Raw genomic sequence first — 24,471 nt, 5'->3', positions numbered from 1 at the left:
GACAGCAGTGTGCCTAATGTGGGGCTTGAACTCATGAACCGTGAGATCATGACTTGAGCCGAAGTCAGATGCTCAACTGACTGAGCCACCCAGGTGCCCCTCCCACAGCCAATTTTAGAACATTTTCCATCATCTTGGACGGAAATGCTGGCCCCTTCAGCCCTAGGCACTCACGGGTCTACTTTCTGTCTATAAATTTCCTGGTTCTGGACATTTTGTATGAATGGAATCACATAATATGTGACTGGTTTCTTTCACCTAGCATAATGTTTTTTTTTTTTTTTTTCAAATGTTTATTTTTGAGAGAGACAGAGTGAGAGCCAGGGAGGGGCAGAGAGAGAGGGAGACACAGAATCCAAAGCAGACTCCAGGCTCTGAGTCGTCAGCACAGAGCCCAGTGCGGGGCTTGAACTCATGAACTGCTAGATTATGGCCTGAGCTGAAGTCAGACGCTCAACCAACTGAACTACCCAGGCACCCTTCACTGAGCATAATGTGTTTAAGATTCATTTATGTCATAGCAGGTGTCAATACTTCATTCCTTTTTAAAAACATTGTGAGGGGTGCCTGGCTGGCTCAGTTGCAAGAGCATGCAACTCTTGACCTCGGGGTTGTGAGTTTGAGCCCCGTGTTGGATGGAGAAATTAAATAAGCTTTAAAAAAATAAAACATTGTGGTGAAATATACACAGCATGAAATTTACTCTTTTTAACCATTTTCAAGTGTGCAGGTCGGTGGAATTAAGGATGCTTGCACTGTTGTGCAGCCGTCGCCCCTACCCATCCCAGGAACACTTTCATCTTCCTGGTCTGAAACTCTGTCCCCGGGTTACACACCCGATTCCTCCTTCCCCCCAGTAACACTGTCCTTTGAAATTCAACTAGCTCAATCTGTTTTTAGTCATTTTGTATGTGTTTCCTGGAATGTGGTATATCCCTTTGATAGTCAGCCCTGCCGACATCTTGATTTTAGCCACATAAGACCTATTTCCTAGCATCTGAACTCCAGAACTGTAAGATAAGTCTGTGTTGTTTTAAGCCATGAAGTGTGTGGTCGTATGTTACAGCAGCCACAGGAAACAAAGACCTTTGTTTTATGCAAGTTTGTACAGATTCATCCTGATGTAAGGCTCTTGGGATTGTGTGGCTGGCACAGCACCTACTATGTGCTTAGCATGACACCTGGTGCTCCCCCACTCTGTTTGGTCTCCCTATCTATGAATGGGCGGCAGGATCAGCATCTACCCTGCAGGACTGCAGGGAGAGTGAACTGAGCTCACCTGTTGAACACTGCAGCCCAAGAAGCTCTCTCTCTCTCTCTCTCTCTCTTTTAAGTGTATTTATTTTGAGAGAGAAAGCACGTGGGGAAGGGGTAGAGAGGGAGAAAGAGAATCTCCAGCAGGCTCCACACTGTCAACATGGAAGCCAGTGTGGGGCTTGAACTCACAAACTATGAGATCATGACCTGAGCCAACATCAAGAGTCAGACGCTTCACCAACTGAGCCGCCCAGGTGCCCCATGGAGCTCTTAAAATGACTAAAGAAAGTGCAAGTCTTTTACAGAGGGGTGAATCTGAGGCTCAGAGAGATTTAGCGAGGTGCCCAAGACCACACAGCTACCACAGTAAGCGGCAGAACTGGGATTTGAAGCCCTGGCTCTGAAGCCAGTGGTCTTTCTTGCAGCATGATGCCTTCTCCCAGGACTGTCTCTTAGGGGGCCTACAGTCTCATTAGTCAGGGAGCCACGCCTAACCCACTAGACCTAGTAGGACAGTGCACATAACAGGAGGGAGTTGGAGAAGAGACACTCAGTGGGACAAGAGTGCTGTTGGTTATTGTCATCTTCAGAGAAGCTTTATTGAGCACTGACCATTTGGGGTCACTAGCCTTGAGTATTGAAGAGAGATATTCCCCCTGCCTTCAAGGAGCTAGCAGCGAAGATGGGGAAAGCTTCTTGAGGAGGTTGGGCTTTGAACTTGGTCTTAAACCGTAAGGAGGTAGTTTTTAGCAGAGTAAGGAGTTTCCAGATTGGGAGAGCACGATTAAGTGGATGTGTGATCAGCTGGATCGGTTGGTACTAGGTTTAGCTGCTTCTGACGGAAAACCCCAGAGTAACAATGACTTAACACAGAGATTTATTTCCCTTTTGTGTAAAGGGACACAAAGGTGGACAGGCTGGGCAGGTGTGGCAGCTCCGTGGGCTTGATGGGGATGCGGGTTCCTTGCAGCTAACTACTCCACCATTCCTAGGACGTGATCCAAGAAACTGCTAAAGCTCTGGCTGTATGTGCCTGGCGAGATCCCAGCAAGAAAAGCGGAAACAACACTAGACATTTCAACATAGAGAATTTAATATAGGGAATTGGGAATCGGCTGAACAGGTATTGGAGAACGCAAAAAGCAAAAACGGGACCCAGTGGCACACAGAACTGCAGGAAGCAGCCCCTTCCCTGGGCTGAGGGACAGAAGGAAGAGGTTGAGGTTACGAGACCCTGGAGCTGGAACCCCCAGCCCCCGTGGAGAGGGCGCTGCTGGGCTGCTACTGGCATCTGAGAACTTGCAGGGCACCCCCCCGGAGCCGGGGCCCAGGCCTGCGAGCTGGTACCCTGGGCGATGCCGGTGTTGGCGAAAGCAGCGGGGCTTCCGCTGTTGCTCCTGCCGCGCTCGGAGAAGAAGAGCCGGCAGACACAACATCTCCCTCCTCCTGCCTTCCTGCCTCCCTGCAGGACCCCCGCTGGCCGGACCTAACTGGGAGCGGCTGGCAAAGGAGATTTGTAACCGGTGGAGCCCCAGCCCAGCACCACAATGGAGAACTGCAGGGTAGATGTGGACTCAGAGACCAGAGCTTAGTTACCACTTGACACACTGTTGCCCGTGTCAGACGGCAGGAGAAAGGACAGGGAGAAAGGGGCAAGGCCCGTGCGTGTGTTTTAAGTTGACCTCCACAAGTCGCACAAACACCTCCTTTTATGCTGTATTTGTCAGCACCCGGTCGCATGGGCACACGTACCTGTAAAGGCAGCTGGTAAATACGGTCTTCGTGGCAGGCGCGTTGCTGCCTGCCTAAAATCTGGCTTTGCTTACCGAGGAAAGGGAGGAGAATGCCACAGCTGAAATTCCGAAATTGCTAGTTAACGTCAATCTGCCAACATGAACCCCCAGATGAAAATTTCTCCCCGTTCTCTTTCCGCCCCACGCGGCCTCCTGGTCCGTATCTTGTAGCCCTTGGCAGCCCTGGTCATTGTATGCTCGTAATACCTGTGTAATTGTGCACATGATGGTGTAAATTAGGTTTGTGTTCTGGCCTCACTTGGGGAGCGTAGCTTGACTGGGCTTTTTATGGATGGAGCAGGGAGAGAGCTGGGGACTCCTGTGACCAGGAGATATCCTCTAGAAACTGTGGTTTGGTCTGCTGGTCACTTTTCCTCCCAGAGTTGCACCTACTGCCACGAGATACCGCAGCCTCTGCGAGGCAGGCGTGGACGTGCTGCAGCATGTAGCCTCCCGCACTGCCCTGTGACTTTGAGTTCGGACAGTTTTATGTCTGCTTCCTTCGCTAGAGAGGATGTTTCCTGAGGGCAAGGCCCAGAACACAGTTGAGGTTTATGTTACCCTGGCTTCCGGCAGAGGGCTGTACTCACGGAATAGCTCCTTAAGATTTGCCAGGTGGATAAAACTAGGGCCGAGGGACTCTGACGTCTGCTGCAAATGGGTTGCTTCTTGTATTTCGTATTCCTTCATTGAGCTTGGTTCCTCTGTTCACTAACCTTCTGCTTCTGTACCTGATCATGTCCAGCCTGGGCAGGTGCGTTGTCCCAAAGGCAGTTCCTTTCCTGTTTTAAATGACCCCTGTGACTTGTTTCTTGTCTCTCTCATAGAGTGCAAGTTTCAGGGTACTGAGATCTCCCATTTCCACTGAGTGCTCCAAGGACCAGTTACGTTGCAAATCAAAAAAAAGAAAAATTTTTTTAATGTTTATTTTTGTGAGAGAGAGAGAGACAGAGACAGAACGCGAGCAGGAGAGGGGCAGAGAGAGAAGGAGACACAGAATCCCAAGCAGGCTCCAGGCTGCAAGCTGTCAGCACAGAGCCCGATGTGGGGCTTGATCTCACAAACTGTGAGATCATGACCTGAGCCGGAGTCAAGAGTTAGACACTCAACCGACTGACACCCCCGGGGTACCCCCGGTTGAGAGATTTTTAAGAACATGAAACTACGTTACTTCAAGTGGAAGGTCCTGGGGGAGGTGGTTTAAGTATTGCCCCGAGATTTTAACCTGCTCGTTGTAGGAATATAATGGAAATTTTGGATCATGGAAGAACATGGGCCTGAAAGAGTGCATCTGGGATTTCCTCTATTCCCAGTGCTGCAGGGGGTTCTCTTCCATCCAGGTCATTCCCTAGAGGCACCGACCGTGTGCAGGCGCACACATGCAGTTTAGACAAAACTCCCCCCCACCCCCCTCCCCAGCGCTAATCTAAGAAGAATAAGTTGGGAATTTGTCTGTTTTTAATATGACTGAATTGGTCTAAAAACCATGGAGCCTGTCATTGATATCGCGTGTATCCTAAGAGTTGATGGAGACTTCGATGAGAACCGTTCCCGTGGGACCCCGATTTCTCATCCATAGTTGCCCAAGAAGGTTTAGCTGACCTTGAAAATACCGATGCTTACTGTCCTCTTACTTCCAACAGAGGTGGCCTCAGTAACATGCTGTTCCAGTGCTCCTTACCTGACACCGTGGCCACCATTGGTGACGAGCCTCGGAAAGTGCTCCTGCGGCTGTACGGGGCGATTTTAAAGATGGTGAGTTTGTAGGCTGTGTGGGGTCGGGAGGGCCCTGTGAACAGCTTTCACCCTCTCTCTTGAATGACCTGGAAAGAGATTTTAAATACTTGAATGGTATTATTAAAACTATTTTTTACATACTGCTTTTATTTTAATCCGGCTGCACAACTGGGTTTTTTGCTTATATCCTGTTATGTTCTGAATTCCTGTTTTTGCTTATAATTCATTAGTATGCTAGTACAAATATTCTCAGCTTCATATCCAGAAGAAATATGATGTTGGTTAAGTCTTTAGTAGTGGTTATGATGCTTGGATTTTCCACACATTGAAATTTTTAGCTGAGACCTGGGTTGTAAAATTCTAATGTGGAAAGGTATTGTTTTAAATTACATATCCAAAAGGTTTTACGGGTACAAGGGAGTTCCAGTGGACAAAGTGTGATCTCAGTGGAGCTCTATTTATTAACTACCTCCATCGGGATTTTTTTGAAACTTTGAATTGGCTAGACTCATAATCTTTCTAAATTTTTGTATTACTAAATTGAATCTAACTTTCAATTAAAGTGCTTTATTTTTTGAATCGTCTTAACCGATTATAGGAGACGCCAAATGTCTGGCTTTTTTTTTTTTTTTTTTTTTTTAACTATTTATACTCTGAATTTACCATTTTACTGACCATACACACAGATGTTCATTTGCTATATTTCTGTGGTAGAATTTTGATATCCATTTAAATTTTCTTTGAAAGGGCCTATTTTGATCATCATAAAACGGGGAATAATTTTCTCATTGTTTTAAGAGACTAGTCTCAATTCAATCTGATAAGCAGATTATGTCCATGCCTACAATAATTTGGTTGTAACGTTCAGAAATATTATAGTTAAAATCGGTACTCTGTGTCATAACGTGACCGAGCCTTTTTGTTGGATAGTTTTTCCTCGGCGTTTTCAAGCTGTGCAGTGCTGAGGATCTGAAAGTTGGAAGCCAGATGATATGTTCAAGTTGTGTGTGTTCACCCAAGGAGATCTGAGGCCTCTTTGTGATGGAGCACACAGCGGACCCCGGCCCCTTACTGACAGTACACAGGCAGCAGGGTTCTAATGTTGACCACCCAGCTGAGTTTTTCATTTCATCAAGTTGTACTTTTAAAGCACAGTTTTTGAAAAACCCAGTTGATGTCCTTTTGGTTTTTATTTTTTTATTTTTTCTTAATTTTTGTTTATTTTTGAGAGAGAGAGCATGAGCGGGGAGGGGCAGAGAGAGAGGGAGACACAGAATCCGAAGCAGGCTCCAGGCTCCAGGCTCCGAGCTGTCAGCACAGAGCCCGACGTGGGGCTTAAACTCACAAGCCACAAGATCATGACCTGAGCCGAAGTCAGATGTTCAACCGACTGAGCCACCCAGGTGCCCCCCTTTTGGTACTTTTAAAGAAATCAATCTGTAGCCATTTTTTCTTTGGGGGACTTTCACATTTTCTAACCATTATGTCCCATTTCTGTTTATTTGTGTGCTTCCATTTAAGCTGCACTTTTAAAATACTTAAAAAAATATATATATATGTGTATATATATATACACATATATATACACATATATATATTTTTAAATGTTTGCTTTGAGAGAGAGAGAGAGAAGAAGTGGGTGAGGGGCAGAGAGAGAGAGAGGGAAAGAGAGAATTCCAAGCAGGCTCCACACTAATAGCATGACTGTTCACGGCTTGATCCCATGGGCTGTGAGATCATGACCTGAGCCGAAATCAAGAGTTGGATGCTTAACTGACTGGGCCACCCAGGTGCCCCTAAAATACTTTAATAACCAGCTGCTGGAATTGTGTATGATATAGACTGTTGTTTAAATCTGATTTATGAGGCTTTTATTTGTATTTATAACTTAAATAAGGGTGTTTTAAACGTGTGCTATGCACTCTTCCAGGTGCTGGGCTGAGCCAGTTGCCAGGTTCTGTGCTCTGTCTGGAGCCGCAGTTCGATGACGGGGTGAGGGAAGTGCTCGGGATCTGTGCTGTTTAGGTTGCTGGTCACTGGTCGTACGTGGCTATCAAACATGTGAAAATGTGGCAAGTGTGACCAAGGCTTGGAATTTTAAATTTTAATTAATTTAAATTACAGTGGTCACACCTAGCTGTGGCTACCATGTTAGACAGCGCAGCTCTAGAATGTGCTGTGTTATCTGATGGATAACTTAGTAAAAGCCACCGACAGCACAGCCTGGAACTGAGCAGTTGTCTCTTCCCCCTAATAAAGATTCACTATCAGTAGTTAATATTTTGTCCTGTTTGAAATTTTGGCAGTGTAGAATTACTGCCTTATAGTACTTAAATGCAATAGAAATGTCTGGAAATAGATATTTTTTTTAATGTCTGTTTATTTTTGAGAGAGAGAGAGCAGGTGAGCAGGGGAAGGGCAGAGAGAGAGAGTGGGACAGAGGACCCGAAGCAGGCCCCAGGTTCCGAGCTGTTCGCACAGAGCCCTAGGCAAGGCTCAAACGCACCAACTGTGAGATCATAATCTGAGCTGAAGTCGAGCACCCAACCAACAGAGCCACCCAGGCACCCCTGGAAATAGAATTTGTTTTAACAATTCTATTTTCCTATTCGTTTTTACAAAAACAAATAAAAAACCTCTTAGGTAACTCAAAATAAATAGAATAAAGCTACTCAAAGTGGAGTTAATCCTTACCAAACTAACAGAATGGAGTATGTTTTGCATATAATTCTAATTTCTGGGGGACACCCTACATTTAGCTTCTTAATGATGCTTATCAGCAAATGCCAGTTGCCGTTCCTGAAGGTGCATCCGCCATGCAGGGCAGAAGCTGTACCTGGAGGTGAGCAGCTTACTGACTGGACAGCAAACGTGTGTTTACAGTCCCACGGTTGACTTATTAGACAGTAATCTCATTTTTGTTGGAAAAAACGCTGTTCCTTTGCATTATAGGAGAGAACCCATTTTCAGCATAAATACTCGTTTGATTGAGTCCTTACTTCAGGAACACTTTTTTGGTTGAAGTTCAAGCTTACTAAAAATATGAAACCTACAGCCTCAAATATAAATATTTTTGGTTCCCAAAACCCAGGTTTTGGCGGGGGCACTGGTTGCCAGTGGAATTTTAGACATTAATGGCCACTGTTAAAGTGTTGGTCATTTGAATACCTTGACAACAGGGGGAACCAAATCCGGGGCTCTGGGAAATGACTGTCCAAGAGAGAAGGGGGTAGGGACAGAGCTTGAGCCCGGGGGACACGAACCAGGCAGCAGGTGCTGGGTCCCGGGGCCGCAGAAGCTGAGCTGTCACCACGTTGTGCCAGGGTCTTCACCACAAACTTAAATACCTTTTCCAGTATTTTCAGCTCAGATGTGAAGTATCTTTATTTATTTTGTTGCTGGGCGTGGGTTCAGTCCTATCGCCGATCAGCTTTTCAGAAAGAACCTGGCGCTGTCGTGGAAGGACAGTTAGGTAGAGTCTACCAGGAGGTTCCTGTTCCCACCCCAACAAAGCAGTTGCCAGCGTTGACAGTGATTTGTCAGGATTTGCATCGATGAAGAGACGTGGCTGAGCAAATCTCGAGCCCGCCTGAATAACAAATGCCATTACTCTCATAAATGTAGCGATTCAAGACAGAAATGTCATACAACTCAAATGTCGCGCTCTCCCCGTCTGTACTCTGCCTGCGGGGAGAGCACACGCATGCCTGTGCGTGGACGTGCAGTGTGCAAATAATCCGGGACCCCCGAGGTCGGCCGTAAACACAGTTGCGGCATCCTTGGAGGCGGGTTGGTATAAGCTCCTTCCTTCCGAATCGTTCACTGACAGCTACAGGTGATGATGGTCCCGTGTGTTTTCTCAGACTGTCCTTTTTTGTTTAATGACACGCTGGGCCAGGTGAGTTGAGTGTGTCCCTTCCTTCCCTTTCTCCTTCTCCTTATACGCTTTTGAGTTTTTTTTTTACCTCTGAGAATCAAATATGAAGTAGAAGTATTTCTTTGATTTACATTTACTATTATTTGCAAGTGACCCGGCTTAAAATAATTTGATGTTGCTCAGCTTTTCCATTTTTCTTCATCTTGGGGCTGCAGAACGTCTAAGATCCTAGCAGCGCCACGACTGATCTTTGGTGCAGCTCGTGGGGGTTCAGGCGGCACAAAGCCTACAGTTTCCGTCCCCAGACATCACTCTCCCCCAGCCCCTGTTTCTGTAACGTAGACACTGTGAGCATAAAAGTATCGGTCTGGTCTTAAAACAGCACCTGTCAATGTAATCGATATAATTCAGGGTCTGTTTCGCACGGCCTAGCTTTCACTTCAATGGGGCGATCTCCTCAGTGGCACAGACAGTGAAAACCGGATTCCTCTGTAAAATTACCCCGAAGCAAAGTGGGATAGTTTAACAGAAGCTGGGCAGAAGTACCAGTTCAGCCGCTGCCATTGTGGGAAGAGATGTAACTGCTAGAAGGAGCTTGAAACGATGACACAGGCTATAAATGTAACTTGGTTTTTTTCCTTTCTGACACTGGGAAGGAACACGAGCCCTGCAACGTCCAGCAGCGGCCTTTTCAAAGCAGCAAGTTTGGCTGATTACAAATAACCCGTTTGCTTATTTATCATGAATTGTGGAAGACACAAATGTCAGTACGTATTGTTCATTCAGTGTCACCTGTACCAGTTGGCAGAAGTCTCAGGGGATTGCTTTGTCCCTTCCTCGGTCAGAACAGCGACTCTGTGTGGAGCCAGTTCCTTCTGTGCATGAATGGAGAGATTTGGCCTTGCCGTTTTGAACGGTCTCACAGGCATGAACGTCTGGGATACACATCAAAGATCCCTCGAGCGTTGTCTGGGAAAATGTTTTTGTGTGTTCTTTGAGTGAGGGAAGGCTAATATTAATGCTTGTTTGAGTACTAACCATAATAAAATGAAAGGCATCAAGGCACAACGCAGATATGTGTTAATGACTCAAAAGAGTGCAATCTGGGACACGGTCTGTTTTAAAACCAGAAAGCAGAAGGTCGTCTTCCCTTAATGCCAGTTTAAATAGAAATTAAACCACAATAGAATATGGGAAACACCCGACACGGGAACAGCCCATAGATCGTTCACAGTCACCTATTGGCCGCTGAGAAATTGCTCGCAAACAATTCTCCCCGGAACGAGGGTTGCATCGTGCAAAGACCGTGCGACTCACGTTCCCTCACGAAGAGCCCTGCATGGTCCCAAGAGACTGTGAGAGCTCGTGTCGCCAGTAACTGGACACTGGGAACTCTGTGTATTTTTTTCTCATTATATTAGGATTATCGTGAGTTTGACTTGTTTTTACCCTGCTTCTGAAAAACCGCCTCGTACTTTGTGGTGTGATTTTACTTCTCCCTAAGGTGGTGAGACTTGCCTCTCCAAAGTACATTTTTCCAGTAGCGTGTGTTCCCATTTGGTCTCACCGAGTATTTCTTCAGCTAATGCTCGAGGGGTGGTTGCCAGATCACCCTCTGTAGCCCCTTCCATACCTGCTTTGGTGCCTTCTTTTGATAACTAAAGAAATCACGGACTGCTGTGTCTGATTTTGACGTATGCAACATGTCTTTGTCTTGCTGGTCTTAAATGTGTGGGGTTTCTAGCACGAAGCCAGTCCGGGTTTCTGGTCCCTGGAGCGACGGCGTGAGCGCAGCGCACCCGCCTGGGGAAGGCATGTGCGCGCTGGGTGGCTTGAAGGGCACGTGGGGGGGATGTACCACTTGAGCTGTCTGTGCCTATGTGTTCTCTGCCGCAGGCTGCCCATGCGATCGTGCCTGGAGCAGTCTGCTTTCCAGGTGACAGACCCGATGCACGGTATAGTATGAGTCCTCCGAAAGTTGGAGCATTCTCTACAGCTTTAATTTCTTTCTTTTAGTTCTTGGTTTCAAGAAATGCCTTTGAAAAAGAAAATTGTAATGCTTTTGTTAAGTAGCACCAGCTACAGATTGTGCTGGGCTTAGAACAGTGCAGTGATGAAGATTTCAGAATGTTATGTATTGGCTCTATGGCCTTTGTTTCTTGGGGCGGGGCGGGGGGGGCTTGTTTTTGTTTTGTCCCAGGCAAATCCAATCCCTCTCTTCTGTTTCCTCAGTAGAAAATGGCTGGGTGATTGTAGACATTCATGGGCCTCGACTTGGAAACTCACTTCAAGTATTTAGCTGCTTCCTCCTGCATACTGCTCTGTTGGAAACGCCTTGCTCTGTTGATATTCTGGTCGGAGTTAGAAACGGACTTTCTTCTTTGTCCTTATCAGGCAGTGCCCTCCCCTCCCCCACACCTTTATGGGGCGGGGGTTGGGGGGGGGGGATCAGCAGCAGCTCTGGGCCCTTGGGAGGCGCCTGCAGGCTAGGGAAGCAAGGGCGCTGTTCCCGGAAGCGGAAGCATGTGGATTACACATCAGCGCTTGGGGTGCTTATGCCTAATGCGCTTGGAAGCCTGGGGGGTCTGGGGGCAGCAGGTTACCCTGGATCAGAAGTAAGTTTTGAGGAGGCCCTGGGAAGAGCCTGCCTTCCACGGTCTTCCCCTTGCCTGTCCTCTGGTTTGTGCCTTCCGAGAGCCTCTTTCTTAGAGGGTCTGGTCTCCAACTGACATTCTTCAAGTCATTCCGTCCCATTTTACAAAGTCAGAAGATCGAATTCTTTTGGAGTGTCTCTCAGGGCAATTGAAGATGCGCTAGAGAAGACCATAAAATGCTAAAAATCGTTTGTCTCTTTAAGTTCTCATAATTCGAATGTGCTCAGTAGGTAATCACATGGGCTATACTTTATTTTAAGATTTTATTCATTTATAGATATATTTAGAAATTTATTTAAAAACATATACATTTATATAAATTTATAAAAACATTTATAAGTATTATAAACATGTTTATTTTGAGAGATGGAGAGCACGAGCAGGGGAGGGGCAGAGAGAGAGAGGGAGAGAGAGAATCCCAGGCAGGCTCACGAACCACGAGATCATGACCTGAGTCAAAAACCAAGAGTCAGACGCTTAACCGGCTGAGCCACCCAGGCGCTCCTGAATTATTCTTTCTCAGTCTCTCATTTATGGGTCCCAAAGTGTTATCAAAAGGCTACAACCAACGTACTCTTTTGTACAGAACCTTTAAAGGAGCCAGCTGAAAATAAATAAAAACCAAAGAGCCAGCTGAGTGCTCTGTGTAGTTTCTTGTTTCAGTTTTTGGTGGAGAAGGGCTAGTAAGGAGAAGAGTTGTCCTCTGTGTTTCTGTAAAACACTCTTTTTTGTATCTTTTTATTTCTGTGGCTACTTCCTCCTCATAACAGTATTTACGATCGATGATGATTTCATTTCTTAAATGGCTTTTCCAGTTCATTATACTGTTGATGAGACGTCTTTCATGCAGCTGATTCAGCACTTTTCCCAGGCTGTCCCCTGGCAACTAGCTTGTGCCGTGCTGGGCTTTTTTTTTTTTTTTTTTTCAACGTTTATTTATTTCTGGGACAGAGAGAGACAGAGCATGAACGGGGGAGGGGCAGAGAGAGAGGGAGACACAGAATCGGAAACAGGCTCCAGGCTCCGAGCCATCAGCCCAGAGCCTGACGCGGGGCTCGAACTCACGGACCGCGAGATCGTGACCTGGCTGAAGTCGGACGCTTAACCGACTGCGCCACCCAGGCGCCCCCGTGCTGGGCTTCTAAAGATACTTTTTTTGGGGGTTAATGTTTGTTTATTTTTGAGAGAGTGAGTGCACGGGAGGGGCAGAGAAAGAGGGAGACACAGAATCCAAAGCAGGCTACAGGCTCTGAGATGTCAGCCCGGAGCTGGACGTGGGGCTTGAACCTACTAACCGTGAGATCGTGACCTTGAGCCGAAGTCAGACCCTTAACCAACTTGAGCTACCCAGGTGCCCCTAAAGATACTTTAAAGACAAATGTTTTAGTCTTAGAGATGACATTCAAATAGCTGGGTGCCACTCCATGCCACTTTCTTTATACACTTTGACTGATTTATTTACATGCATAGCCACACATACACAGACTTTAGGGAAAGCGAGGTATGCTTTGTTTCATTGCACAAATGGGGCTTTCTTAAAGCAGTTCAGTTGTAACACTAGCTCCCTCATCATTAGAGGAATCTGTTAGTAAGAACTGGCCAGATAAGAGTTGATTCTGCACAAACGCTTAGACACATCTAAAGAAATAAACCTTGTGGAGTATGGGGTAACTTTGTTTTTTATTTTTATATTTTTTTAAGTTTATTTTTTTTAAAGGTAACACATATGCTTTATTTTTTTTTTAATGTTTATTTATTTTTGAGACAGAGAGAGACCAAGTGGGGGAAGGGGCAGAGAGAGAGAGAGGGAGACACAGAATCCGAAGCGGGCTGCGGTCTCTGAGCTGTCAGCACAGACCCCGACACGGGGCTTGAACCCACAAACTGTGAGATCATGACCTGAGCCGAAGTCGGACGCTTAACCGACTGAGCCACCCAGCTGCCCCTAAGTTTATTTTTTATAAGAGGGGTTTATTCATTTTTGAGAGAGAGAGGGAACGCCTGGGGGAGGGGCGGAGGGGAACAGAGGATCCAAGACAGGCTCTACCCTGACAGCAGAGAGCTCAGTGCAGGACTTGAACTCCCAAACCGTGAGATCATGATCCGAGCTGAAGTCAGATGCTTACTTAACCAGCCGAGCCACCCAGGCACCCCTCGGGTAACTTTAAATAGAATGTTTTTGAATCCTAAAATTATTTAAGACAAAATTTAGTCAAGCGATATTTTCTCATCTCAGCCTCTAAAGTCTACTGACTTCCATTTTCTTTTCAAAGCATATAATAAAACATTTAAAAATTTAATAACTTATAGTATCAATGTTAATTTTTTTCCTATTTAGAAGTTCTTGGCCCATGAAAAATCTGACTCCGCTTTCAAAATCTTGATCTCTCAAACGAAATATAAACCATACCCCTGTTAGTACTGCTACCCCCTTAGACAATTTTATTTCCTATATCACAATCTAATGAATATGTGGATTATAATGAATCCTTTTATAGATTCTCTTGAAAAACAAGCCCAAAATAGGAAGAAAAGAGTGAGGAAGATGGGAAGCCAGTGGCGGTATATTTTAAATTATCTTCGGGTGTCTTTTGTATTTTGTTTTTTTAAATGTCTTTATGTTCTACAGGTCACCCATTTAGAGTGTACCGTTTAATGGTTTTTACAATCTTGAACATATTTGATGCATTCTGACTTCTTAGGCCCTGAAATTTCTGTTTACTTACAAAAAGCAGTTTTTATTATGGGGAATTTCAGATACATACAGAGTAGAGCAGAGGAGTATAATGAACCCCAAGTGCCCAATACCCGCCTCCCCTCTGACCAGTCCTTAGTCTTCACCCTCGCTCCTTCGGTGAGGTTATTATGAGGCACACGCCAGACATCGTGTTACTACTTCCGTGAACGTCTCGGTCTCTGTCTACGTAAGATGATTTAAAAAAAAAATGACCATAATCATGTTCACATCAATAGATTTTAGTAATTATTTGGTATTAACCAGTGTTCAAATTTCTAATGTAAAAAATTGTAGTTTTCTTTTATATATTTGCATAGAGTTTTTATTAACTTGCAAGTTGGCAGAAAATTCGGGGTCGTGTTAAATATTTATACAAGATATTTTAATATCTGCTTCAAATAAATTTGTGCCTCTGAAGTAGAATCCCACAGACGCCAAGATCTATTTTACTTCCCATTTTCCTGCACAAAAAAAAGTTCTCTGACCTCTTTTTTGGCAATGTGAGTCTGTCTCTCTGTGGCTTATCAGGAGGAGGCCTCTTCTCTCACTTTTTGTGAATATCTGATTGGTTTGAGACTTCCTGGTCTTTTTCTTACTCTTCTTGTTTGCAGGATTGAGGGAACCTGAACATTCTGTACTGAGGAAACAGAACAGAGGGTTGAATATGGCAGAAGTCCATCTTGCCTTCAGGATGGTGCTCTTATGGTATAAGTAATGCATTCATTTGGGGGTGGAATGGAGTGGGCAGGGGTGGGGAAATTATTAACAGAATTGATTTCCACTTAAGGGTACGAGTATTAAAAAGGAATGGCCGTGGGAACTAAGGCAATTTGTGACTTTGGAGGAAATGACTCGCTTTGGAGAGCACCATTGGACAAGGGAAAGGGACTTCTGTTGGCTGTATAACCCATTAACTGTATCTCCCTAAGAAGTACAGTTTGAATAATAACAGTGTAGGAATAACTGTAGTCATTTAGAGTTCTGTACAGGTCAAATCCCGTTACAACAGATTTCAGTAGGATATCCACATTCCATATTTGTCTTTTTGACAAAGTATCGATATACAGTGTGTCACATTACGGTACTTTTTTTGTTCTTCACTTTCCTTGGCCCCATTCAGCATCCTGATTAACACTGTAGCCAGTTTCCCCCTGCTGCGCTGCTCCGATCAGGGACGCGAGCTTGCCCAGTGCCCGCCAGCTCCGGCCCAGAGGCCATGCCTTGAGCTTCACAGCACGGGAGTGGCCTTCCATCACCCCAACGACAGTGTAATGAGCGCCCCGATTGCTTGGTGCTTTGGGGGAACACTAACAATAAATAAAAGACGGAATCCCTATTCATTAGGAACTTGTAGGCCACTGGGGAGAGAGGAGACGCTAAAGTCAGAGTCTGAGGTAACGGTTCAGTAAGGGGAGTATTTTGGAATTAAGGAAGGAGGAAAGCTTTAACGGTTCCCAGTTACTCCTTCCTAGAGCCCGTCATACCATACGTCACGCTGTCGGCAAACATCTAAAATTATTTCCGTAGCGTTTTCATTTTTGTAGCTTTGATCGTAACGGGATTTCACCTGCAGCATCTTTTCATCAGAGAAACGCAGATTATGCAAATGAAAATATATGTCCTCCATTTGTATTTTTCTGTACTTGGTACAAAATGAACTTAACTGGATGTTAAAGATGTTACCGAATACGTATAAGTGCGAGGTTTTTGCAGATAGCTTCATGAACGTGGGTATTTGTTTACTTTTATATCGCATAAGCCAGCACGTGTACGGTTTGTGCAGAACACACATTAAGACGTCTGTGCACTGTTTCCGTCTATGATGGATGCGAGCCCTGCTTTAAATCACTACAGTTTTTGAATGGTGCTGGAGTAGCTGGTGTTGCTTAACGTGGCATTTTTTTTCCCCTGTCCACACTTTCCACCCTTGGTACAGGTATTTTTGATAAAGCTGTGGAATGGAAAGGTATGTTTTTCACGGGATGTTCCAGAATCTTTTACCTTAAAGTTTTTAAAAAGCCCCCCTGTGGGCTTCCTTCTGTGTCTGGCTTAAGCCGACGTAGTTCAGTGATAACAAGTAACATTTCTGGAGGTGATATTTGAGTATAAAATTTCGACACGATCCTTAAATTTCTGACTTGCTTTTCTCCATCCCCTTATTAAAGATACTGTGAAGGCTTTTACGGCACTTGGGGTGGGGGTGGGGGGGCTTTTAAAACATACGATCTGTGCCTTGAGGAAAGAACTAGCCAGAGAGTCATTTAAGGTCGTTAATGATCTAGTTGTTACTTGCCAGATCCCTGGCTTCCAATAATTTGCAATTTCATTGAGGAAAGTGATACACGGATCCCTTAATCCATGAACTAAGCTTAGGGGCTTTATTAAATTTGCACGACCCTCTTTTTGGCGGAGGAAGAATTCAGATCGAGCCAGGGACAGGCGGAGCGAGCAGGGCCAGTCTGAACGTACCAAGTTGGCAGGCTCGTCGCCCACGTTCGGTGCCACGCTTCCCGCCCGCACGGGGCTTTCTTCTCTGTCCCAGTTCTGTGCTGACCACGACTTGCCCTGGGTGTGTATACACTGCCCGTTCTTGTAGGAAGGAGGCTTCCTCGGGATAGTGTTGCCTTGAAGGAACCGCCTACCTAAATCGGGAGACCACTTGACGGTCGGTCTCGGGAAGGCCTGATTGGAAGAGCGCCCCCTATTGACTTTCCTCGGACAATGAAATTGTGAAAAGGTACAAGGCTGTGGGGTGTCGACAGCACATTCCTTTTCCTGGAAAGAAATGAAGCGATTCCTTGGGTATCAGCATTAGTGTGGGCACTGGTGGGGCATTTTAGCCTGCCGCTGGTGGCTTCAGTGGGTTGAGAAACATTCATTAAAGATCTGTGATGTTTTATAAACCCTGACTGTTCTGGTGGTTGCAAAGTTAGTGTCTGTGTGGTGTTCCCCATCTTACCGGAAGTGTTTGCTTTTTCTCATTCGTAGAGGTCCTGTAATAAAGAGGGATCCGAACAAGCTCAGAAAGAAAATGAATTTCAAGTAAGTAATTAAGTCCGTTCTGCGTCTGTATGAGGTGTAAACAAACCCGTGTTAGCCCACTTTGGCGCTCCGGCCTCGCGGTGCCTCTTTCCCGCCCCTGGACGGCCCTGGTCTGTCGGTCTCGGGGCACGGGCTCTTGCCACGCTGGGATTAAGACCGAGCGTGCTGCCGTTATTTTCAGTTCCTCCTGAGTGTAGTCAGTGGACGTGTGGTGCCCCTGTGGCAACCTAGACGTTATTTGGGGCGCTGGGAGAGGGCAGTTTGGGGAGACGGTTGTGCGTGATAGGCTTGTGCTGCTGCGCTGCGTGCCTCTGGCCCCCTTCTCTGGTCACGCGCCCCTCTGCTAAGCAGGCACTGCCTGGTGCAGGCAGGGGTGCCTTTTCCCAGAGTGGCAATCCGGTCAGAAAGGCTCCTTCCCAATTAAAATGACCTCACTCTCTGAAATGCTCACACTCAGAGAAGAGCCTGGGGTCGGGAGCACTGCTGTGTCCACACCTGGCCCCTCTATGAGGCTCAGAAGTGGGGAGTCTTGAGAGTGATCTCCACGTTCCAGGGAGTAAACAACTTTCGAGCATACTGTCCCAACATGTGCAAGTTTGTGTATAAGTATACACCCCCCCACACACACACAACACAGACATAAAACCTGCATCTACACACGCATATATAAGTACACTAGCTTTCCTCACCGTATTCGAATTACTCAAATGGTCTAGAGGTAGAAATTGAAAAGAGGTGAGGTCATGGAGAAATAAAGCACTGGTAGTGACTTCCTTCTCGTGTCGCAGTGGATCATTGTGGCTGCGCCCTTCCCTGGAGACCCGCGTCTAGTGGATCTGGAGCTTGTGCTCTCTGGGTGACCGCTGACAGAGACGCCCTTGGGCGGGAAGTGATTGACAGTGAGTTTGCAGCCATCTGAGGCCTCTGCCCGTGGACCTTCGTGTGTGCCGGCGGTAGAAAAGGCTGGGCCACCAGGGCCACTGGGGCGTCCATGACACAGACCCCCCGTGCGCCTCCAGTTCTGACTCGCCTTCTCTGCAGCACTCGGTAGCACCCTGCCCTTTCTGAGCGCTTTCCTCCCCTCCTCGGCCCCTCTCCAGGCCTGACCTCCTAGCGTCTCAAATGCCAGAATGCTTGTGACCTGCCCGAGGCTCTCCTCCCATACTGCCCCTCGTCCCTGGGTCGCTTCCCGGCCCTGACCCCCTGCCTGGGGTAGCGCCACCCGCCGCCGCCCCTCAGTGGCGTCACCAGGCCCAAGACGAACACACGGACTCCTCCCCACCCCGTCCCCTCGGCGGAGCCTCATTTTCTCCTTTCTCTGCAGACAGAGGGCGGGGAGTCACCTCCGATATCCCCTTCTCTCCCTCGCCCCGTATCCGAACCCCGAGTCTGTTTTCCTCTGAACTCTACCGAGGGTCTGTGTGCCCGTCTCCTCTGGAACCGCCCACCCCCGGGGTCCAGGCTCCCGCCATCTCCTCTGGGGGCGCCGCTCCCGCTCCCGCTCCCGCTCGAACCGCTCCTCTGGTCAGGTCAGCCTCTCGCCTGACATCCTTCAGTGCTCGCTCCGCCCCGGGTCGGGTTGGGCTTTATCCCAGCAGGTGCCTGTCGTCTGATCCTGCTGAACCTTCCATTCTCCCCTTCGTCCCGCATCCACATTCCTGCTCCAGCCACGTTCTCCTAAACTGTGGTCTTCTTGCAGCCACAGAGCCTTTGCCGATGCTGCTCCTTCCGGCTGGAGTGCTCCCCACTGTGCCCGCTTCCCACCCCCACTTGTGCACGTAATGGGACCTCACTCGGGGTTGCTTCCCCAGGGAGCCCTCCTGCCCTCTGGACTGGGCGTGCGTGTCTGTTCCGTGCCCGCACCCCGAGCGCCATATGCCGCCGCTCCGCACCTTGTCAGGCCGGGGTTTTCAGTGTCACGCGGTTCACGTCTGCCTCCCCCTCTTGTGAGATTCTAGACCCAGGGCAGCACCTCGCCACCCCGTGTGGTCTCGCCACGGCTGTCCTGCCTGGTGTAGAGCGGGCGCAGTATAGAATTGTTGAACGTCGGCTGCAGCTGGAGCCAGTGGACAGCTCTGGAACATTCTGCCCCTTGCCCGCTGGTGCACACGCTCCTTGTCCCTTCCCCTCCTCCGCCCAAGATGCCCTTGCCTCGGGTGACCCGTTGGTCACCGCCACGCTTCTTCCTCCTGTGCCTGCTGGATTTCCACTCAGAGCCCAGCAGCAAACAGCGGGTGCTCTGATTGTAATTTCTTTGGGTGAAAAGGTAGGGATTTGGCTGCGGGAATGGGGAAGGTGGTTTTTCTTCTTGGAGCCCCTTTGGATGGCTGGCCTCTGTCTGTAATCTTGTCCTCTCTCTTCTGAACGTTTCCCCTGCCAACTGGCCTCTCCACAGGCTCACTGTCTCAGAGACTGCTCCCCAGCCCCCTTCTCCAGGCCGACTGGTGTGGGGGGGGGGGTGGTGTCTTTTCGCTTCTTCCCCATTCCTGCTTCCAAACCATTTCTCCTCTGTTGAAAACCATCGGAGAGCTGCCCTGATTCGCTGAAGACTTCCGTGTCCAGCTTGGTCTTTGGGCCCAGCCACCTGGCCTTCTCTAAGCCCACACCTGAGCAACATCATTGGCGGGAAACCACTTGGCCGGGGAGGACCGCCCCCGGCAGGCCACGGAGCCCCAGTCTTTGGTGGCCGCTATGCTCTCGGCCCTCGTCTGTCCACTTGCAAGCATGTGAACTGTCTGTGTTTGCACCTGCCCTTTTCATGGGCTGGTCCTTCCCTTGGGCTCCAGACTCCAGCTGTCCTCTCTCCCTGTCTGCAGGTGCGTTGCTCCTGTCCCTCGTGGCGGACAGAACTTGCTGGCCTTGCCTGAGTCTGCTCCCTCTTGTAGCAGGATTTCTTGAGAGAGTATGAGAGGATTTATATACTCTCTGTTTCTCACTTCCCGATCAACCTTTTTTTTTTTTTTTGAAAAAGTTTTGAGCACGTGGAATAGCACAGAATAATTTAGTAAACACCTTTATGCCACCGCGCAGAATTTGTAGCTGACTTAATCATACTGCTGATTTCTTTTTTTTTTTTTTTTAGTTTATTTTGAGACAGCATGTGCACAAGTTGGGGAGGGGCAGAGAGCGTGTTAGAGAATCCCAAGCAGGCACCCCACTGTCAGCACAGAGCCCCATGTGGGTCTCGAACTCAAAACCGTGAGATCGTGACCTGAGCTGAAATCAAGAGTCAGCTTAACCGACTGAGCCATCCAGGCACCCCCTGATTTCAGTCTTTTCTAGATGCATTTATTTATTTTTAACTTTTTATTTTAAACTAATTGTAGACACAACAGAAGTTTGCTTTCAAACTAGTACAGAGAGCTCCCATACGACCCTTCCCCGACTTCCCCTGACGTTAACACCTGACACAACCGTGGAGACCAACGTGGCACAGTAACAACGACTTGAGTTTCCCAGGGTTTTCCACTGTTGTTCTGTTCTGAGATGTAGCCAGGACCCCAGTGCCGCATTTGCTGCTTGTTCCCCCCTTAGTCCATGTATCTGCTTCCGTGCGCCTCACAGTCCCAGTGCTCGCTGGGCAGTTACTTTGTAGCACGTCCCCTCAGATTTGGGTTTGTCTCGTCTTTTCTCATGACCGGAACGAGGTTATGCATTTTGCGCAAGAATACCACAGAAACGCTGTTATGTCTTCTCAAGAAGTTCGTAAGTTTGATATTCTATTCCTGGATTTTAATTTCTTTTAATACATCTTTTAAGTTTAGTTTTGAGAGAGACAGACACAGTGCAAATGGGGGAAGGGCAGAGAGGGAGGGAGAGAGTGGGAGGAGGGGCAGAGAGAGGGAGAGAGAGAATCCCAAGCAGGCTCCACGCTGCCAGCGCCAAGCCCGATGTGGGGCTTGACCCACAACCCATGAGATCACCACCTGAGCCAAAACCTAGGGTCGGACGCTTAACTGACTGAGCCACCCAGGCTCACAAATTTTAATTTTGTAAAAGAAAATTATCTATCATAGATAAAATGAAAAGTCTGCCTAGACACTTCTGCCCCTGTACCCCTCACTCCCCTGGAACCATTCTTGTTTTGGTCACCGACGACTTCCACGTGCTCGGATCCAGGGGCCACTTTGCTCCTCCCCTGAGTTTGCCATCAGCAGCACACGGAGCGCCACACTCTCTCCATCACGGCTGTGCCTTCTCCGCCTCCTCTCCTGCTCCCTCCTCCTCCTGCTGCCCCCATCTGAATCGGTCACAGACATGAGATGTCAGCGTTTTTGTTGCTTTTTAAAAGGAAATACATTAGAAAATGCTAGAAAGTCTGGCACAGTTGTGAGCATATAAGGTTTGTTTTAAGGATTGAGTGGGTCCAGAGTGTGCTCCTCACTGTCGCCGGGAATCTCAGGCCCTTTGTGGGTTCCTCCCCTTAAATGCTCCACACGCTGAGGTTTCTCCGGCTGGGCCTCCTCTTTCCTGGTGGCTGGGCTCCCGGCGCCCGCCCCTCCCCTCCCTCGAATGTGCCAAAGTCACTCCCGCCTCGGGGACCTCCGTCTCACCCTCAGGTGTCCTTGTCATTTCCTGGAAGCAGCTCTGTCCTGCCCCTGCCGCAGGGCTTGTGCGTTGTCTGCTTCTCTCTCCGGGATACGGGTCCCTGCAGGCTTTTCCGGTTTCCCTGGGGCCAAGGAAATGGTTTCAAGCGGAGGTAGGACCTTCTGTCCTAAGAAATTAGAACCAGTGTCTGGATGGCCAGTGGTGGCGCCTGGGCCAGTGCCGGGGCGGTGAACTGGGTCGCTCTGGTCCCATCCGGTTCTTTACTCACTTAAGTAGCAAGCAGGGAGGTGCTTGGAGACCTGGCGGTTCCCAAAAGGCTGGCACAAGTCGATGCACTCATTCTGAGATGACCCGCTCCCCCTTTTTTTTCTTTTTTTGAGTAGGCTCCGTGTCCTGCATGAGCCCAATGTGGGGCTCAGACTCATGACCCTGAGATCAAGAGTCGGTCGCTTAACCGACTGAGCCACCCAGGCGTGCCACCGGTTATCCTTCTTAACCTATTTTAACCATGTTTCTTGCTTGTGATTGTTTTCCTTCATTTCTTCCTCCAGACTTTTCCCTCCACGCACCAGCTCCCCTTCCTCCCTACCGGGAATAAATATTGAACTGCGATACTACATATGAACAAAGAGATTTCTTGTTTATAGTGTTTGGAGCAATGCCAGAGAGAGCTGCAAAGTTCTTAAGTCTCTTTCCATCTTCTCTCCATCCTGGCGATGGGTTGACTCGACTCTGGAGGATTCTGGACAGTGTGTGTGTTCAGCGACAGCACGGCCTGTGAAGTCAGTCCCCAGTAGCCTTTGTACTGAGTGGACACGATGCGCAAAATATTAAGGCTACTGAGGTAACGCGGTGGGTCTTAACTCTGTATAAAGTTTGTAACTTCAAACGCGAAGGCCTGTTGAGGATCGGGCACTCGGATGTTTTAAACGGCGCCAACCCTAAGGCCCTTAAGGCTTAGTCTCTCCACACAGAGGGAAGCCAGAAAACAAATTTTGATTCCGACAAAATCTGGATACCTAGACAGAGGAAATCCTGATGCAACCCTTTGAAATCGTGAGAAGGGAGGGTGTGCAGAGGGGAGGGTGTGCTGAGGGCCGCACAGAGCCACCACGGACAGCCTGACAGCCTGTCCGCCTCCACACCCCCGTCCCCCGTCCCGCGGTGCCCGGCCTGCACGCACCTTGGCATTTCACTCCACACCGACATCCAGGTGAGAGTCTGAGAGGCGCCTTGCAGATCTGCGCACACTCTCCTGCGGGGTGTCTCTGGTGCGGGTCGTCGGGCTGGCAGGGACTCCACCTCCTTTGAGGGGTTCAGAAATAAAACCTGTCTGACCCTCGACCCCGTTCTCCACGCCGTTAACCTGACAGGGCAGTGCCGTGTGTGGTCATTGTCTGCGTCTGCCCAGGTTGCCATAACAGGCTCCGTGGGGGTGCGGACAGCACACGTTTATTTCTCGGCGCTGCGGGCCGGACACCTGAGATCAGGGTGCCGGCACGGTTGGGGTCTGGCGGAGCCCTCTTCCCGGCCTGCGGGTGCGGTCTTCTCCGAGTCCTCACATGGCAGAGGGATGGAGAGACGGAGGGAGGCACAGCAGGCTCTCTGGTGTCTCTTCGTATAAGGACGCTGATCGCGTGGGCGCCCCGCACTCGTGACCTCATCTGTGCCCGTCCCCCTCCCAGAGGCCCGTCCTCACACACCCATCACGCTGGGGGCCAGGGCTTCGGCGTGTGGATTTGGGGAGGATGCGGTATCGTTCACGGCAGCCGTAGGTGCCAAACTGCAAGTGAGTAAGTAAAGAGCAGGTCTCACGAGGTGGTCAGCCCACAGTTGTGGGAATAAATGACACACACGAGACGGTGGCTAAACTGGAATTACGGGGGATCACCAGCAAAGCCGTTTGCTCCCCAAAATGTGAGGGTGATCAAATGGCTGTTTACTCCAGTGTGGTTCCGTGTCCTTTGGAAAAGTAGCTTCTCTGTTTTCTTCTCTGTGACGTCAGCGCCCTGTCATTGCCTGAGTTGGTCCCGTTGTGCGTGTTTGTAACATGAGCGTACAGAGCTGCTTCGCTTTGCTCCGTGTTTGTGCGGGATCGCACTCCCCACGGCACGTTTCTTAACAAGGGGTGAATAAGAATCCTCTGAAAGCTCCCCCCGCCCGCTGGCCCCTCCTCAGACACAGTGACTTAGAGGTTAATTTGCTGTTTAATGGCAAAGGACCGAGGAGTGAATTTGAACTGAGGCCAAAAGATGATTTTTGTAGGCAGGATGGTTGTAGATCCCACCTGAGTCACTGGGACTAGAGACCGCTTAGGAGCCTCAGGGATTTTGGCAAGAGACAAAGTTAAACCGGCAGCAAAGACTAGGGATAAGAGCAGGGCATGGAGGCCGGGATGTGCCGCGCCAGGGCGCTCTTTGGACCGAAAAACAGGCCCAGGTCTGTCAGTTGTCCTTCAGGATGGGTTCGGTGGCAGAAGGCCCCCGCGCTCCTGCTCCGCACTCGCGGCTGAAAAGCAGGCCAGCACCCCCCTCTCCAGAGTGGACGGCATTGTGGCGGCCTTTGAGAAGATGCCATGGGTGGGGTTCATAGAAGTTTTAAGGTAGATACGAGCAGTAAAATACCAACAGATACTCTGCTTTTGGAATCAGCGACCCAGTTAAACTGGAATTTTAAATCTTACTGGTGTAGCGTGACCCCTGCAAGCACGGACCCTGCACGTTACAAGATGTTGATCTCTGTGTCTTCGCGTTCCAGATGGGGGTGGCGGTCACGACGCCTAGTCGTAGAGGCTCTGGGGCTGATGCCGCTGCTCCCGCGAAGCGC

General features: G+C 48.6%; 1 protein-coding gene across 15 annotated transcripts in view; it reads left to right on the top strand.

The window, feature by feature from the left end:
- Positions 1–24,471, top strand: part of CHKA (choline kinase alpha) — a 57,771-nt gene that overhangs the window by 17,303 nt on the left and 15,997 nt on the right. For 6 of the 15 annotated variants that reach the window (XM_040465862.1, XM_040465870.1, XM_040465868.1 and 3 more), the window contains exons 3-5: positions 4,694–4,805; positions 15,992–16,021; positions 17,044–17,097. In XM_040465862.1, coding sequence (XP_040321796.1) covers positions 4,710–4,805; positions 15,992–16,021; positions 17,044–17,097 — 180 coding nt within the window. In that variant the 5' untranslated portion in view covers positions 4,694–4,709. Of the gene's footprint in view, positions 1–4,693; positions 4,806–14,666; positions 14,761–15,991; positions 16,022–16,651; positions 16,793–17,043; positions 17,098–24,471 lie in introns of those variants that run through there. The other 9 variants (XM_040465864.1, XM_040465860.1, XM_040465875.1 and 6 more) reach the window with 4 other exon arrangements.

The sequence above is a fragment of the Herpailurus yagouaroundi genome, unplaced genomic scaffold (assembly GCF_014898765.1).
Source record: "Herpailurus yagouaroundi ecotype Mexico unplaced genomic scaffold, PumYag 569, whole genome shotgun sequence".
Classification (NCBI taxonomy): Eukaryota; Metazoa; Chordata; class Mammalia; order Carnivora; family Felidae; genus Herpailurus; species Herpailurus yagouaroundi.
The sequence above is the reverse complement of the archived record's forward strand: the minus strand, read 5'-3'. Positions and strand labels throughout refer to the sequence as shown.